This window comes from Bos indicus x Bos taurus, chromosome 19, assembly GCF_003369695.1.
Source record: "Bos indicus x Bos taurus breed Angus x Brahman F1 hybrid chromosome 19, Bos_hybrid_MaternalHap_v2.0, whole genome shotgun sequence".
Lineage (NCBI taxonomy): Eukaryota > Metazoa > Chordata > Mammalia > Artiodactyla > Bovidae > Bos > Bos indicus x Bos taurus.
In genome coordinates, this window is record NC_040094.1 from 59,383,109 (window position 1) to 59,400,700 (window position 17,592).

The 17,592-nt window shown below is 48.8% G+C and overlaps 1 protein-coding gene across 7 annotated transcripts in view; it reads left to right on the forward strand.

Annotated features, from left to right (window-relative positions):
- SLC39A11 (solute carrier family 39 member 11) overlaps positions 1-17,592 on the forward strand; it is a 376,154-nt gene that overhangs the window by 262,728 nt on the left and 95,834 nt on the right. For all 7 annotated transcript variants that reach the window (XM_027518931.1, XM_027518935.1, XM_027518932.1 and 4 more), the window contains one exon: positions 8,368-8,538. In XM_027518931.1, the coding sequence (XP_027374732.1) occupies positions 8,368-8,538 (171 nt within the window). The remainder of the gene's footprint in view (positions 1-8,367; positions 8,539-17,592) is intronic.

Consider the following 17,592-nt stretch of genomic DNA (forward strand, 5'->3'; position numbering starts at 1 on the left):
TCAGGGGATCTTCCTGACCCAGGGATCCAACCCTGGTGTCCCACATTGCAGGTGGATTCTTTACCATCTGAGCCACCAGGGAAGCCCCGATTAATGTTTTCACCATGTTTCTTAAACTCCAGATGTGCCTCTGCCTAAAGGTTAGTAACTAAGCATAATAAATACTTCAGTGATCTTTCCATGAAGCTTCCTTGGTCTCTCATGGAATCTTTTCCTATCCTGACTTATACACGACCCACATAGCAAGCACAGCCTTGAAAGATTTCTTGCTGAGACAAACGTGTGGCCACTCTCAGAGGAGAGTGCACTCACAGTTGGCCCAATTTCTCCCTGACCTGGAACTCGGGCCTGAAATCGGGCACAGATAGGACTGTAGGTTAAAATGCAGGATATCCAGTCAAAATCAACTTTCAGATCAACAATGGGAACTTTTTAGCATAAGTATATCCCCTGCAGTATTCGGGATATACTTATACTGAAAGGTTTTGTTTTATCTGAAATTCATTTGCAACTGAGCAGCACCCTTTTCATTTGCTAAATCGAGAAACTCTTGCAAGGGTCCTGTCCACACTAGATATTCTTGCTGTACAGGCAGACTTGTTTTATTGCACTTTGTTTATTGAACTTTGCAGATACTGCTTTTTTTTTTTTTTATAAATTGAAGGTTTGTGGCAACCCAATAAAAATGTTCACATTGCACCCAAATCTTGGAGAAGGAAATGGCAACCCACTCCAGTGTTCTTGTCTGGAGAATCCCAGGGATGGAGGACCCTGGTGGGCTACAGTCCATGGCGTCGCACAGAGTCGGACACGACTGAAGCGACTTAGCAGCAGCAGCACCCAAAAGGTGTACTGGAATGTTGATAGCAGGCCTCTTTAAACTTTTGGTTGTTGAGGTATAGTTGATTTCCAGTGTTGTGTTTAATTTCTGCTGTACAGCAAAGTGATTCAGCTAAACATATATGTAGGTATATATACATCCTTTTGCATATTTTTCCGTTTTATTTTATCACAAGTTATTGAATACAGTTCCTTGGCTATACAGTAGGATTTTGTCTGTCCATTCTCTGTATAATGGTCTCCACTTGCTAATCCCAAGTCCCTAATACACCCCCCCACTCCGCACCACCGCCCTGACAGCCGCTGGTCTGCTCTCTTGTCTGAGAGTCTGGTTCTGTTTCATAAGCAAGTTCATCTGTGTAATAGTTTAGATCCCACACATACGTGATGTCGTGCGGTATTTGTCCTTCTCTGGCTGACTTCGCTCGGGATGATAACATCTGGATCCATTGGGTTGCTGCAAATGGCTTTATTTCCTTCTTTTTAATGACTGCGTGATATCCCACTGCGTGTATCTCCACGTCTCCTTTACCCATCCCTCCGCTGCTGGGCGTTTCAGTTGTTCCCACTCCTGGCTACTGCGAATGATGCTGCTATGAACATAGAGGTGCGTGCATTTTGTTGAACTATAGTTTTGTCCAGCACTTTTTTCTTAAGGGCACTTTTCTGTCCTGAGGAATGTCAAAAAGGAATTTAGTAAGTGGAGGCTGAAATTTCAACGTGACCAACTGGATCCATTTGTCTACTTTATGATATCCACTGCTCCCAGCTCCATCTCGTTACTCACTGACACGAGTAAGTGGATCACAGGAAAATTACTCGTGTCTCTAAGGGATTGTCTAATCCTATTCACGTTCTTTAAAGAGACCTCCCTTGCACAACAGAGGAAAGTAATATGCCTGGAGCTGTGAGAAATGTCCACTTTTATTTGTAGTCAGAGGGGAAATGTCATTTCCCCCATAAATAGATACATTTATTTTTAAATGAAAAATACTCAGGCTGACTGAAAAAAACAGCGTGATGAAAACTTGCAGACCCTGCTCAGAGGACTGTAAATGGAGTGGCCTTTCCGGAAATTGGTTAGACCAACCTGTCAAGGCCCTTGGATCAGCAGTTCAACTTCTGGGAATTTGGTTCAAATTGCTGATTGTTTATATAGCTTAAAGATTCTGCAGTGATATTTTTAGGGAAAAGAAAAATTTAGGAATAGCCTAAATGCCCAGTGGTTTGAGAAGGTGAACAGTAATTTGTACCACTTGAAATGCTTCTAAGGGTTTTTAATCATATGGGGGAAATGTTTGTGTTGTGTTCAGTGGGAACAAAAATAGTCTGCGGTTGTATAATGTGATCATCCCAGTTATGTAAAACCACTTGAAAAAGTGTGGAAGGAAATACAGCAAACTCAAAAAAAATGTTTTTTCAGCTGATGTGATTTCAATTTTCTTCTGTATACTTGTAGGTTTTCCAAGGTTGCTTAAGTCTGCATTTGTATCTTTAGAAATGAGGTTATTAGGAGGAGAGTTTGTGCTGGGGGGTCCTTGCTCAATGGCAGGATGGATTGAATGGCTAACCAGCCCTGCCTTGACCAGTTAAAACCATTAAATGTATTAAGTTGATGACATTAAGTGAATGTCCTGCCTGGTTTTACGCCGGGACTTTACATTTGGAGCCGATGTGATGCTATTTCCACGGGGTTCTGGGTGATCTAAAGACAGTCCTGGGTGAATGAGTGTGTAAGGAATTTCTTCCAGGAAAGGCATGAACATCTTTTTTCCTTCCGTTTCCTCTTGGCTCTTGATCAGCGATAGACTGCGTTGTGTCACCCAGCCATCGCACCCCGCCGTCCCTGTTCCTCACAGCTGAGTCACCTTTCAGGTGCCCGACAGGCTCCAAAGACAGGACTGAAGGCAGAATGTTGAAGCATCAGAATCTTCCTCCGCCCTTGAAAATCCTTTTTTTCTCCCTGAAGCCACCGGGACTTTCCTCCTCCCCACCACGATCAAAAGCCAGGAATGAGTTTGGTTTATCCCTCCATCTCCAAGGCCGTCTCTCCTTTCTTTGGAAATGGAATCAGAAATTATCCTCAAGAGGTAATACTTACTGAAAGATGGAGAGGGAGCCCTGGGTCAGTGAAAGGAATCTTCTCTGGCTTATTTTCAAATGCATCTCTCTTGCATTTGCGTTTGTGGAAGGCATGTGACAAATCGCATCTCCGTTGCAGTTCAATTTCAGGAAACCAGTTGTTGGCCAGGAGTAATTTATGAGCAAGCAAGTAAGCACCGGAATGTTTAAGGATCTTTTGCACTGAGATTCCCCATCTCCCACCATTTGCAGTACGAGTTGTTGTTTTTTAATATCTTTTATTTTATTTATTTATTTGGCTGAACCAGGTCTTAGTTGCAGTGCGTGGGATCCAGTTCCCTGACCAGGGATTGAACCCCGGACCCCCTTGCACTGGGAGCCAGAGTGTTAACCACCGGACTACCAGGGAAGTCCCAGCAGTAGGAGCTTTTCCTCACTTGCTAAGCTCTGCTTCCTGGGGTAGGCCAGCCCTTTTACATGGTCCAGTGGTGTGTGTGAATCGTGAAGCTGGAGGACAGAGTTAGTGCCCGAAGTGAAGGAGCTTTCCTGGGGTGGATGGGAGGGAGCTGAAGGAGTACGCCCCCATGTGGCGAGAGAGAAGCACTGCGCCTTTTAACATCTGGGAAACCGAGAGCAATGACTCAAATGAAAAAGAAAAGGATAGATTTGGGACTGAACAAAAATGGAGCCATTAAAAACTAGAGTCCCAGAGGCTAAGGAATTTAGAAAATATTTCTGTAGTCTTAAATGAAACAAGTGGAATATGAAACTGTATATTAAGATGTATAAGCCACATACACACTGCTGTATTTAAAATGGATAACCCACAAGGGCTTCTCCGGTGGCTCAGCGGTAAAGAATCCCCCTGCCGATGCAGGAGACAGGAGATGCGGTTCAGTCCTGGGTGGGGAAGATCCTCTGGAGGAGGAAATGGCAGCGTGCTCCAGAGTTATTGCCTGAAAAATCCCATGGACAGAGGAGTCTGGCAGGCTACGGGCCACAGGGTCGCAGAGCCGGACGTGACTGAGCACAAGCATCGCACAGCAAGGATTTAGGAAGAAGGAGTTTTTTCCAGGGACCTGAAGCGTTCTGTGTTTAGCGGACGAGAATTTGCCTACTTGTGCTAATTCAACCAGATCATCTCCAGTAATATCTTGGGGACATTTCTAAAGCTCCTGTGGCTGATGATCTGTCAATTAGCGTTCCTCTTATTCTCTGGTGGCCTGAGCGTCCATCTCCGGGCCTATTATTGATGGATTTGGTCGACTGCATCATCACAGGGGCAGCAAACATCCTGTTCCTGCTGAGTCTGGGCCCATGGGGGACGAAACGAAGACTACCGTGGCGTTTATCTAGCAAGATGAAGTCTGAGGTCCTTGAATCTGTAAGGACTCATTGTCCCAAAATCTTCCTTGTATTTTTTTTTTTTACTGGAAAGATGATAGAAAGTCCCACCTTACTTTCTGAAGCATCGCTGATGGGAAGTGATTCAGAGCCTGTGATCTGAGGACATCAGGCCCTTTCACGGGGGAGGAAGTCACACCCCAAGGGGAGGGGGCTTATCTCCTCTCCCCCCAACTTCCCCAGCTTGTGCCCATCAGACCCCCGCTCTGTTTTTTGCTGTACAGTATGGTGAGTTGGTACAAGCATCATGTCCCTTGTTTGGGGGAGAAGAAAGCAGGGGACAAATGTGTGCAATAAAGTCACCTCGTGATTCAGCTGGAAAAGGGAGCCTTGGTCTGCTCTGTCTGTTCCCTGTGGTCCTCATTCTCACATTTAGCAACGGGGTGCCCCCCGACAGGATGAAGAGCGGGGCGGCAGGCTGAGCCCCGGCCTTGGGCCCCTTCCGGGTGTGGGTGTGTAGATGCTCGAGTTTAAGTTTTTAAAACATTGGGTTTTGATGATGGGCAACTTTGAAGTCTTTCCACCTTCTTTAAAGGATTGTAACCCAGTGTCCCTGGCTTGGTGTTAATAAATATATCCTACGGACAGCGGCTTTATACTTAAAACAGTAGATCTAACGGGTTAAGAAATAGTGTCTTCATGGTTTCAGGTTTGTGGACGAGCGGGAGTGATTATAGATATGAGATTTCCACGGAGCCTTTTCTGCCTCTGGTGATGCAAGCTCACTGGGTCTCTCTGAACTTAAGTGTCTTGGATTTCAAGTTCCTAAATGTCACTGTGGTGATTGGCTTTGCTATGCTTTTGGGCTTCCATGGTGGCTCAGATGGTAAAGAATCTGCCTGTAATGCAGGAGACCCAGGTTCGATCCCTGGGTCGGGAAAATCCCCTGGAGAAGGGAATGGCAACCCACTCCAGTATTCTTGGCTGGAGAATCCCAGGGACAGAGGAGCCTGGGGGCGGGCTGCAGTCCATGGGGTCTCAAAGAATTGGACATGACTGAGCGACTAACACACACTCTTGTGAGCATAGGGGTAGGTCACCACGCCACCCCCGACTCCCGGTCAACCGCAGGGCCCTGGTTAAGAGGTGGCTTCTGGAGGCAAAGGACCCAGCTGGACTCCTGAATCCAAGATGAACTCAGGACTTGGAATTCAGGGCTGTGACTTGGAACCAGCTGCTCTACCTCTCTGTTATTTAAGCTCCTCGTTTGTTGAAGGGGATCATCTCTACCTCATGGGGCTTTTTTAAGGAAGGAGGATTTGTTGAGACTAAGTTCTCAGTATTACCCCCATGTCACTGGTGAGGTTTTTCATTCCTAAACCCGACATCGGCTGTTTCTTCCGCAAAACGTCCTTCTCCTTTGCCAAATCCTGCTTGAAAAGTGCCCAGACCTCTCCTCTCCCAGGAAATCTCACGGGTCGATCCCTGATCCCACACCGGGCTCAGCTGTTGCCTCTGTTAAGGGGTCACCCTTCGTCCGTGGTGCTGGCATCTTACTGGGCAGAGTGTGAAGATTTAACCAGCCTTTCCAGGAGAGGCGAGAACATTCATGGCTGGGGACGCACCCTTCCTCTCGGTGATGATTTATCTGGACTAATGTTCCTCGTTGCAGGCTCATTAGCAGCTGTTATCAAATGCTGGCTTATTTACCTTTCCCAGCGCATCAGGCGTTTGCACCCTCCCGTTTCTCACCAGGGAAAGGCAGCCACATCCGCGTTCACACTTCGGCGAGGACCCCGAGGCGAGGCTCGCATCCTCGCCTGGGTTTATCAGTCTTTACACCTCTCGACGTTTCTGTTAAACGCGTGTTTGGTGCTGGAATTTGCTCACGAGGCCCCCGGCTCCGTTGCTGTCTGTGCGTCACTTGCAGGAGGCCTAGAGTCGGATCCTTCTGTGACAGTGACATACGAGCGTGGCCTCCCCGTGCTTTCTTGGGACAGTGCACTTCTGTCCCTTCGATTCAAGGGCGTGATCCATGTCCAACCGTCTGTCCTTCCTGAAGTTATGAAAATCCCAAAGGGAAGAGTTATTCCTTTATTTTATCTCTATCAACTCCCACCAGAGAGCATCCCTGCTGGGGCTGTGTATTCAGAGGAGAGTCCGGGTGTCCGGGGTGTCCACTGACTGGCCCCGGAGACAGCTGGGTGCCCCCATCACTGCACAGCTTCCTCTGTGCCCAGCACTTAGGCCTGCTTGCTTGTGCCTTTGGTGTTTATGGACTTAAAATCCCACGCGTTTTGTTCAGTTCCACGACAAGCCTCTGTAGCCTGAGTTATCAGGTATTGTCAACAATTAAAAAAAAAAAAACGAGGTGTGCCGAGAAGCACACACCTGTGCACACACACACGAAGATCATCTAATATTGGAGGCAAGAAAGACGGTACTAGACTTCCCCGATGGAGCAGTGCATAAGAACCCACCCGCCAGTGCAGGGGACACGGGTTCGATCCGTGGTCCGGGAAGATCCCTCATGCCTTAGAGCAGCTCAACCTGTGCACCACAGCTGCTGAGCCCACGCGCCTAAAGCCTGTGCTCTGCAGCAAGAGAAACTCTGCTCCGAAACTGGAGAGTAGCCTTCGCTCGCCATGACTAGAGAAAAGCCTGAGCAGGAACAAAGACCCAGCGCAGACAAACTAATTAATTAAAAAAAGATAGGCGGGTCCAGGGGTAACTGCATACTTGCGCGTGTGCACACACACACACACACACTCACGTGCATGCACACACGTATAGACACCACAAAGTGAATGTTGAGCTTCCGCTTGTGCAAATATCGCCTTGGAGGAGTCGCAATCCCCTGAGACAGTTGCACCCTCCAGGGGCTGGTGTTATGCATTGTGGCTCACGACCATTGGAGGGCTGATGACCCTGGCACTTGAGAGGATGGATCACAGGCCCCGTCTCCCCAGTGGCTCTGAGCCTCCGCTGTCCCTGGGAGAAAGCCCCCTGAGGCCAGCTGGGGAGGAGCGAGCCCACCTGCCCTGCACGTCTTTCTTCCTCTTCAAGCTGCTTGGTCTCAGCAAACCACCGAGTAATGGTTTGTTTTTTTTTGTTGTTGCTGTTTTCATGTTTTGATGTATTCCACTAAAGTCTGCTCATCTGAAAATGGAATCAAAGATCTGATCCCATTTATGCAGTGAGAGTCTGGTCTTGACATGAAGTACCCAGGGTGTGAGATAAGCGCCCTTGTCTTGCTTTTCCGCCAAGAGTAAGCAGAGGCCGCACCACCCTCCTGGGGTCAGGGGTAACGGAAACCTCCAAGTTTCTTACTTTGATGTTGGGAAAAGTTTTCTGCAGTTTTCAGCTCAGAGACAAGAATGATTTTACTTGTGAAAAACGTGTCCCCAGAGAAGGGAAGCGGCCACCATGGGGAGGTCCCTGCTGGCCCTGTCAGAGCAGAGCCTCAGTCAAGCTTCTGCTGTTCCCCCCAGCCTGGGAAGTCACACAGTTTATCCTCCAAAGCAGGACACTTTTGAGAGTGCAAGAGGCCACTAGTAACCCCCTTGGGGGAGCAAGTCAAAACTGGGCTGTCAGGTCTCACTGCTCACGGTGGACATCCCGACGACAGGACCTGGTGGCCTGTCTGCGTCGTCCGAGTCAGGGTCTGCAGGCTCAGATGATGGAGAGACTCTCCTTTCTATTTGTGCCACCGCGGGTTTAAGATTTGATCAAGACGCTCCTCCTCCGGGAAGCCTCCCTGATAGGTAAGGGGCTGCGAACCGCAGCCTGGATTCTCTGCCTCAGTCTTGCTCTTCTGTATTTCAGAGCCGGGCAGTTTGCCTCCATTAGGAACCGGCAAATCACCCATGGATATTTGGGATAATCTGGGCACTTGGGAAACCATGAGTATTTGGGATAATCTGATCCTAAGAACAGAGTAATGAATGAAGGTGTGGAGGACCAGATGGATGCATGTACGGACCATTAGGAAGTTAGGAAATAGACCTCGTCCGGTCGTGCAAGCTCCCCCCACCACTGCTTGTCCAAGTCCTGACGTACCTTCTTTCTGACGGCTCTCTCTATGTCCCTCTTTCTGCTCAGACAAGAGTGAGAACGGCGAGGCGTATCAGAGGAAGAGGGCCGTGGCCACCGACCTCGCGGAGGGCCCCGCTGCCCCCGGGCCACCTCGGGGCAGCGCGGCGCAGCCCGGCGGCAGCAGCTGGCGGCGGATCGCGTTGCTCATCCTGGCCATCACCATCCACAACATCCCAGGTGAGAGCCCGCCCGAGCGTCCGCAGGGGGAGCGTCTCTGTCGGCTCGGCGACTTGAAGCGGGGCTTGGGCAGCTGTGGTGCGGGTCCTTTCTCCAGTGGTCCCCAGCCTTCTTGGCATCTGGGACCGGTTTAGTGGAAGACCATGCTCCGTGGACCGGGGCGGTGGGGGTGCTTTGGGGATGCTGCGAGTGCACCGCACTTCTTGTGCACTTTATGTCTAACGGGGCGGTGGGGGTGCTTTGGGGATGATGCGAGTGCACCGCATTTCTTGTGCACTTTATGTCTAATCTACCATGCTTCCGTGGACCGGGGCGGTGGGGGTGCTTTGGGGATGATGCGAGTGCACCGCATTTCCTGTGCACTTTATGTCTAACGGGGCGGTGGGGGTGCTTTGGGGATGATGCGAGTGCACCCCATTTCTTGTGCACTTTATGTCTAATCTAGTGCTGCCGTTGGTCTGACAGCAAATGCCCGTCTGTGGCCGGAGCCTGGGGACCCCTGCTTCAGGGGGCCGTGGGGGAAGGAGCGCCAGTCTTTCCTGAGTTTATCTTTCGGGTTACTGGCTCTGGATTGGTCATCGTATGTTCCAACTTCCTGTTCCAGTTACTGCAGACAATTTCACTCCGGTGTCCACCTCTGAGTTCCTTTCTTCACATATTTGATACCAAGTTATTTGGGCACAGATTCATTAGCTATTGCCTCTCGTAAATATGGAATGTCTGTGGCTTTTCTTAATGCTTTAAAAAAATTTTTTTAATGTTTATTTCTGGCTGCATTGGGTCTTAGTTGTGGCACGTGGGCTTAGGGATCAAATCCACAATCTCTGCATTGAAGGGCAGATTCTTAACCACCGAACCACCAGGCAGGTCCCCCTGACCCTCCGTTAAAGTATTGAATTCAGTATCGTTTTACACTGATGTTTGTCTCACCTGCTTCCTTCCTGGGGGCATCTTTCGGAGATATCCCTGTCGTTACCACGTCCAAGGTTGTACTGCTCACTGCATGGCAGGCCAGTAAATCAAGAGGTGAGTTGTTGGGACAAGGAATAGCAGCTTTATTTGGGAAACCAGCAAACCAGGAGGACGGTGCACTCACATCCCAAAGAATCTTCTTGCCTGAGTTGGAATTCAGGCTTCTCTTATACGGAAAAGGGAGAGAGTAAAGGCGAACATTTGTTTCCTGGTTCCGGTCAGCCTCCGGGGGGATGTGTCCCTTCCTCCTTCTTGCAGTCATTCACAGGTGAGCCTGGTCAGGATGCCCATCACCTGAGACGCAGGGTTCCCAGAGATGGGCCAGGCAGATTAATAACCTGCACCCTTTGCAGAGGAAGTGCAGAATCTTAACCACTGGGTCATCAGAAAAGTCCTGTGTTATGTATGATTTAAGTCTATAGGCACATCCCTTTAGTGACTGACTTAGAATACAGAGGTTCCTCCCGATTGCATTGTGATCCTTTCCTTTTTAGCAAATTTGAACCAATTTGTTTCATGTCTTTGGATTTATTTTCATTGAAAAAAAAAACTTGTTGGTGTTCTATTTAAAAAATAATATGTTATATAGAGAATAACTAGAAACAACAGCTAAATATACAGGAGATACTATTAAAAGCCAAGTTGAGGGATGCTGGGGAATCCCTTGTGGTACATTTTAGAGTTCCATCTCTATGGCCTACTAAATAGTTTATCTTGACAACGGCTTGAGCTGTCTGAACCTCGGTGTTCTCATCTATAAAGTGGGGATAATGCTGTGACTGAGATGACTGGGCTATTCTTTACAAGGTGATCTACACTACTTTGATAAATAAGATCAGATGTGTACATACACAGTATATACAGTACTGCGGCCGTCTGAGCATGTGAAAAGCGGAAGCTGTTATTAGCGTGGATAACGCTCCTGATTCCTTCAGTCTTCTTTGAAAAGTACTTAGTTCACTTCGTTTCAGTTGTGTCGGGTCCGGGTCGCAGCGCAGGCGTAGTGGTTTGTGGTGCGCGGGCCCAGCTGCCCCGAGGCGTGTGGGGTCTTCGTACCCGGACTGGGATGAACACCCCACCTGCACTGGACCTCCAAGGAAGTCCCCTCACTCCTTCAGTCTTGAATTCTTAAACGCTCTGATTCATCTTTCATAGTTTTAGAGCTCAAGTTTGAGTGATGACCTTGTTCAGGGGGCAGCCCCAGGTGGTATATTACCTGAGTCCTTGCAGAGTTCATAATGTCACCCTGTTACCCCAACACAGGTGCGAAGGCTGCTCTGGGCAGAGCTCGCCAGGGGCACGTATTTCTCCTTGAAGCCCTTGTGAATACTGTTATCTTCTGGCTTCAGTCTGTGGGAGAAAAGGCCACAGCCAAACTGAGTTTATCCCTCGGTGGGTAACTTGAAATTCTTTTGCTTGTGCAATGAAGATTTTGGGGGGTCATTTTTAGAGAAGGCAAAATTTCAATATATTATGTATTCCAGTACACACACACACACACACACATACATACATACATACACACATGTATGTATATGTGTGTGCTCAGTCACTCAGTTGTGTCCGACTCTCTGGGACCCCATGGACTATAGCCCCCCAGGCTCCTCTGCCCATGGGATTTCCCAAGAAAGACTACTGGAGTGCGTTGCCATGCCCTCCAGGGGATCTTCCCAACCCAGGGTCAAACGTGCGTGTCCTGCACTGGCAGGTGGGTTCTTTACCACTGCACCACTTGGGAAAACCTTACACGTGTGTGTGTTTGTCTCTCTGTGTACATATGTGTGTGTGTGTATAGACATGAAATGTGTCGAAAGACTAAGTGTCTAATTACTTTTTAGGCTCAGGCTTTCCTCTAAACGAGAAGCATTTTCCTCAAGTATTTCTGTCCTGAATCTTAGGAATGTCTATCCTATGATCATATAGGCTGATTGGCCTCATTTTTTTTCAGCCTCTGTTTCCCTCTCATTTCCCTCTTGGCTTTTTCCCTTTGGGTAAAAGTCAAGGTTTTGCCCAAAAACAGTCAGCTATTTTGATTGTTTTCCTGGAGCTTGCTATACAGTATGGATTGAGATGATATTGTATGTGGGACCCCCGGGCACAAATCTGACCAAAGTGGGTTTCAGTATGGATTGAGATGATATTGTATGTGAGACCCCCGGGCACAAATCTGACCAAAGTGGGTTTGCCCCCGTGGAAAGATCTGGTCACGCTCACCCCTAGTATTTTTTTTAAAATTAATTTTTAAAATTTATTTTTTTATTTGGCTGTGCCAGGTCTTAATTGCAGCATGCGGGATCCTTAGTTACAGCATGTAGGATCTAGTTCCCTGACCAGGGACCGAACCTGGCTCCCCTGCCTTGGGCATGCATGGTCCTCTGAGGACGTCCCACACCCCCAGTATCTTGACGAGCCCGCTGGGAGACCGAGGGCTCTGCAGAGGGCAGCGCCCAAACCTCCACAGACATGTTCAACCTGTTAACTGCAGGTTGGAGTTAACAGGTTGAGCACATTATTGGAGAAGAGAATTATGGATTCAATTCTCAATCCTTGGAGAAGAGAACTATGCTTATGCTATCTTTTCAGTCACAGTAATTAGTGGCTTTCTTTCTGCCATGTAAGATTCCTTGTTTAACCAGTTGAAAAAGAATAAAGATCTAAATATAAATATATGTGCTTCCCAAGACTCCAGTGGGGCTCAATCCCAGAGTGTCAAGCTCCTGACTTCAGTCTGAAGGAAAGTTCACTGGCACCTTCGGGCAGCTTCGTCCCCTTTGATGAGCACCGTTTCAAGAACTTCTCTGTCACCAACCTACCTTTGAAAAGGTCTCTTTCTTTAACACTTGCCTTCATGGTTTATTAAAAATTTAACTAGAGCTTTGATGTTCCCAGAGACTCTGGGTTTTAAGATAGATTTTCACAGTGACTAAATGGATAATTGATTTTTTTTTGAAGTTTTTTTGTCTTGGCTGATTCAGTTTTACATGTCCTGGGGATGACATTTTGTTTTAAAAAATTATTTTTTTAACTGTGGACGCCGAAAGCTTGTTAGCGTGTGTGCTGTCTCCCAGAGGTTCCTAGAGCTTGAGAACGCACACAGGTGTGAGCGCACACCCGGGGCACTTGGGTTCATATTTAAGACACAGGGCAAGGATAAAAGCATCCTTAGACATCTGTGGCTCACAGTCCCGTGAAGACTCTGCTGAGAGCTGTGGATCCTCTTGTAAGAGACGGTTGCACGCAAACCCGTTTGCAGGCAGTTTGGGGTATTCACAGGCTTCCCTGGTGGCTCAAATGGTAAAGAATCCGCCTGCAGTGCAGGAGACCTGGGTTCGATCCCTGAGTTTGGAAGATTCCCTGGAGAAGGGAGTGGCTACCCACTCCAGTATTCTTGCCTGGAGAATCCCACGGACAGGGGAGCCTGGTAGGCTACAGTCCCTAAGGTCACAGAGAGTCAGACACGACTGAGGGACTAACACTTCCAGGCCCTTGGGTGTTCACAGACCTCACGAAGGCCACCCACAGCTCCAGAGTAGGATGGACCCCCTGCTTTAGAGAAACAAACTGTCCAGCTGGGCAGGCGCTTGAAATGTTTCCGGAGAAAAGGGTGATGACTGACGGAGGCCAGTAGACCTGAGCCCTGCCGGCCCAAGGCGGGGTTGCAGAGACTCCTGAGGGGAGGGTCGACTCCGCACTTCACAGTCCGTCTCTGGCTCAGCCTGGGGAGTTGAGTCCTTTGGAAAATGATCTCCCAAGGAAACCTGCACGCTTTCCGTGAACACGACCCCACTCTGTAGCCTCTGGAGCTCCCTGTGTCCTAATGGGCTTTCCCTGCAGCGCTGGATACACTCCAGGGCTCAGAGCCTTCCAGAGATTTCCAGGCCTTTGGAAAACAGGCTGCCATTCTGTGTCAGAGTGGAATTAAAAATCAGCCAGCCATCGAGTTTCTATTAATCTCTTTTCATGAGTAGCTTATGGTCTGTGTACTGAAAAGTTAAATTTAGAGCTTAAAGGGATTCTAGAAGTTATCTCATTCAAGCACTGCTCCATTTGAAAATTTGGTGGTTGGAGGAGGGACGGGGTGCTAAATGATCGTGGTGGTTCCTTTGCTCCATTTGAAAATTTGGTGATTGGAGGAGGGACGGGGTGCTAAATGATCGTGGTGGTTCCTTCCAGCACTGGCCTTGAACGAGTCAGTGAAAAATAAGTAGCATTAATACTTTATTATTATTGTTTAGTCGCTCAGTCATCTCTGACTCTGCAACCCCATGGACTGTGGCCCACCAGGCCTCTCTGTTCATGGGATTTCCCAGGCAAGAATACTGGAGTGGGCTGCCACTTCCTTCTCCAGGGACCTTCCTGACCCAGGGGTCGAACGTGTATCTCCTGCATTGGCAGGCCGGTTCTTTACCTCTGAGCCACCAGGGAAGCCCAGTCCATTATTCCATTTATTTCACAGCATTCACCGCTCCTTTCTGGGTGACACCCCTCCCTCCCACATCCTGTATCTGCTTCTGTCTTGATAGTTATTGCTCTCAATGGCAGTTATTTATATGTATTTATTTCCCCCTCGTAAATGGAGCTTCTTATAAGAAGGCCTGTATTGTCTTCTCTTTTTTCAGAAGCAAAAGAAAATGTTATTATTTTTTTTAACTTTATATTTTATGTTGGGGAAGATGATTAACAATGCTGTGATCGTCTCAGGTGGACAGCAAAGGGACTCAGCCATACACACACCTGTTTCCATTCTTGCCCAAACTCCCCTCCCATCCAGGCTGAGCAGAGTTCCCTGTGCTGTACAGCAGGACTTCGTTGGTTATCCGCTTAATATAGCCATCCCAAACTCCCTGACTATCCTTCCTCTGATCCTTCCCTCCTCCCTCAGCAGCCATAAGTCTGTGAGTGCTTCTGTTTTGTAATAAGTCCATCTCCTTTTTGGAGCCGTGTTGAGTACAGTTCGTACTGAAGTGCATTATCTATTCGGGCTCTGGGGGTGGCTGGCGCCTTTGGGGACCTGCCATCCTTCCCATCAGGGGACCCAGGTATCCCAGCTTCCTCTCCACCTTGGCCACCAGGTGGGCTGAGGGACGTATTTACGCTCTGTGCATCACCAGGATACACTGGACTTGCCTTGCTGTCTGACCTGACCTGAAAAAGTCTTTAGAAGAAGCGGCCAGGTGAGTCACTTGCTTTATGCAGTTTCTTCGCATCAGAGCCGAGAGTCGAGGTTGCTTTGCTGGCTGTTACCGCGACACCCACAGAGCCGGAGGTCGCTCTCCGTGTCTCTAGAACCGTTCGACCATTGCTTTGAATTATGTGACTCATCTCCCTTCACGGCTCCTAACAGACCCCATTTCATGGCTTTAAACCAAACGCTCGACGTTTTCATCGGAAGTGATTTTGTTTCAGGGAACAAAACCGCACAGATTTATTCCTGTGTATGTTAACACGGGTTGGTTATCTTGGGATCCTGGAGTTATGGGATTACAGCTGATTGTTTCCTTCATGTTTCTGTGAGAGTCATAACTCAGCTCTTCTATAATGAATATTTGTGATTCGTGTAAGTAGGTAAAATGGTCTTTTTTTAATTGAATTATAGTTGATTTACAGTGTTGTATTTATTTCTGCTGTTCAGTTATACATTCTTTTCAAAAAGTACTTTTTTCTGTTGTGGTTTATCACTGGATTTTGAATCCAGTTCTCTGGCTATCCGGTAGGACTTTGTGGTCTGTCCCTCCTACATATAATAGCTTGTATCTGCTGACCCCCAAAATGCTCTCCACCACCTAAGCACCTCAACATCCCTCATCTCTCCCCAACATACACAAAAAGTATGAAAGTAAAGTTATTCCTTTATGCTTGAGAGACTCTTCTTGGAGTTGTTTGAATTACTGGTGGGAGACAGAATGAAGGATTGTATTAGCTTCCAATGGAACAAATTCTCCCTAACCTAGTGGCTTCAAGCAGCCCAGATTTCTTCTTTACGGGCCTGCAGGCCAGGAGGCCACATGTTGGCAGGGCCGCGCTGCCACTGGAACTGGCCTCTTGCCGCTCCTGGGGGCCGCTGGCTTTCCTGGCCTTGCAGCCGCACGGCTCCAGCCTCTGCCTCCATGGTCGCATTGCATCCCCTTCTGTACCGTTTCTCCCCCTGACTCGTTCTTATAAAGACCCCAGTGACTGCAATTCGGGCCCCACCCAGGTAGTCAGCGGGCGTTACCCCATCCCCAGATAATCCAGGATAATCACGTCTGCAGAGTCTCCTTGGCCAGGAAAGATGCCATCCCCGGGGCCCAGGGATTGTTGGTGGCACAAGCCCCAGCACTCACTCTATCCTCCTGTGATCTCCACCTGCTGCCCGGGGGGCTTTGCAGGGGCAGCCGTGAGCAGGTGCAGGAAGGAGCCAACAGCCGGAAAGAAGAGCTCATTGAGTCTTCATTTTCCTGGGGCAAAGAAAGAGTAGAGAATTCTGCTGTTATACGTGGACCTTTCCAGGAAAACCTTGATGCAGGAGCCGCTGATTCTACAGTGATCTATATGTATGTGTTTGGTTGTGTCCGACTCTTTGTGACCTCGTCGACTGTTGCCCACCAGGCTCCTCTGTTCTTGGAATTTTCCCAGCAAGAATACTGGAGTGGGTTGCCATTTCGTTCTCCAGGGGATCCTCCCAACCCAGGGATCGAATCTGCATTTATGGCGTCTTCTGCATTGGCAGGTAGAGTCTTTACCACTAGTGCCATCTCACTGATCTATGCTTCCAGAAACTGGAGGGATATTTTCTGCAGCCAGAGACCCAGGCTCAGTCAGTGGGTAAGCTGAACCCTACTCAAAACTACAAATCACTGATGCTAGAGGCCACCACTTCCTGAGGCCTTCTGAGACTTCAGACGTCCAGTGCTCCTCTAGACAATTTAGATATTTGAGACCCTGGTTTACATTTTGGAAACTGAGAGCCAGAGAGGTTAAAGACCAAGCTCACGGGCACAGAGCAGGTCCTGGTAGAGTGAGATCCACACACATCTCCACACGCCTCCCCTGCTGTACGTGCACGCTCAGGCATGTCCGACTCTTTGCGGCCCCATGGACTGCAACCCGCCAGGCTCTTCTGTCTATGGGATTCTTCAGGCAAGAATGCTGGAATGGGTTCTGCCATTCCCTTCTCCAGGGGATCTTTCTGACCCAGGGATCAAATCCGGGTCTCCTGCATTGCAGGCAGATTCTTTCCCGTCTGAGCACCAGGGAAGTCCACGTGCCACCTCCATCGGCCCCTCGAACCTCAATGAACATCATCACTTTTCTTCCAGTGGATCACAGAGCTTTTCAGCAACAGTTCCAGAAATGTTCAGGAAATGCTTCTCACTCTTTGAAGCTTGCCACATCAGATGTTAATGCCTGCAGCATCACATCGGCATGTTGGTGTGGGGGTCACTCCTGATGCCTCAGGCTCTGTCCAGCAAGGAGATCTTGGCAGAGGAAACCTGGACCGGAAGCCTCATCCTCGCCCAGCGGCACCTGCTGCTGTGGGCTCTGCAGACGTGTGTGGAATGGTCACCGTGCAACCCCCACAGCCCTCTCCACTGTCAAGTGGGGACGAGCGGGACCCAGGCAGACCCAGTCACCTCTTTAACCACATCAAGGAAGGAGGCTAGCACAGGATTTAGAGACAGAAAGGCCAGGGCTGGGATCCTGGAGCCACCAGATGCTCTGCTAGCTGAAGATCCTTAGGTGAGATTATGGGAGTCTCAGTTTTCCCAGCTGCAAAATGGGAATAATATCTATCTTGTGGTTCAGTGTCCAGTGAGATGGCAGCAAGCAAAGCCACTCCCGTGTTGCCTGCCATGGAGTGCGGATAACCATGGCCAGGACACAGTAGGACCTGAACAAGGTTAATTTCCCTCACCTCCTCCTGGCCCCTCACATCCCTCCACCTGCCTACTTTCAGCTTCCTTTTTCTCCTCAAAGATCGCTTGGTTCTGGTCTTGGTGGTCTCGGTGGGACCGTCTTAGATCACTTTTCATTTCCTCTTCCAGAGGTTACACCTGAAGATAACATTTACTCCAGGCGTCTGGAAACACTGTAACATTCTCC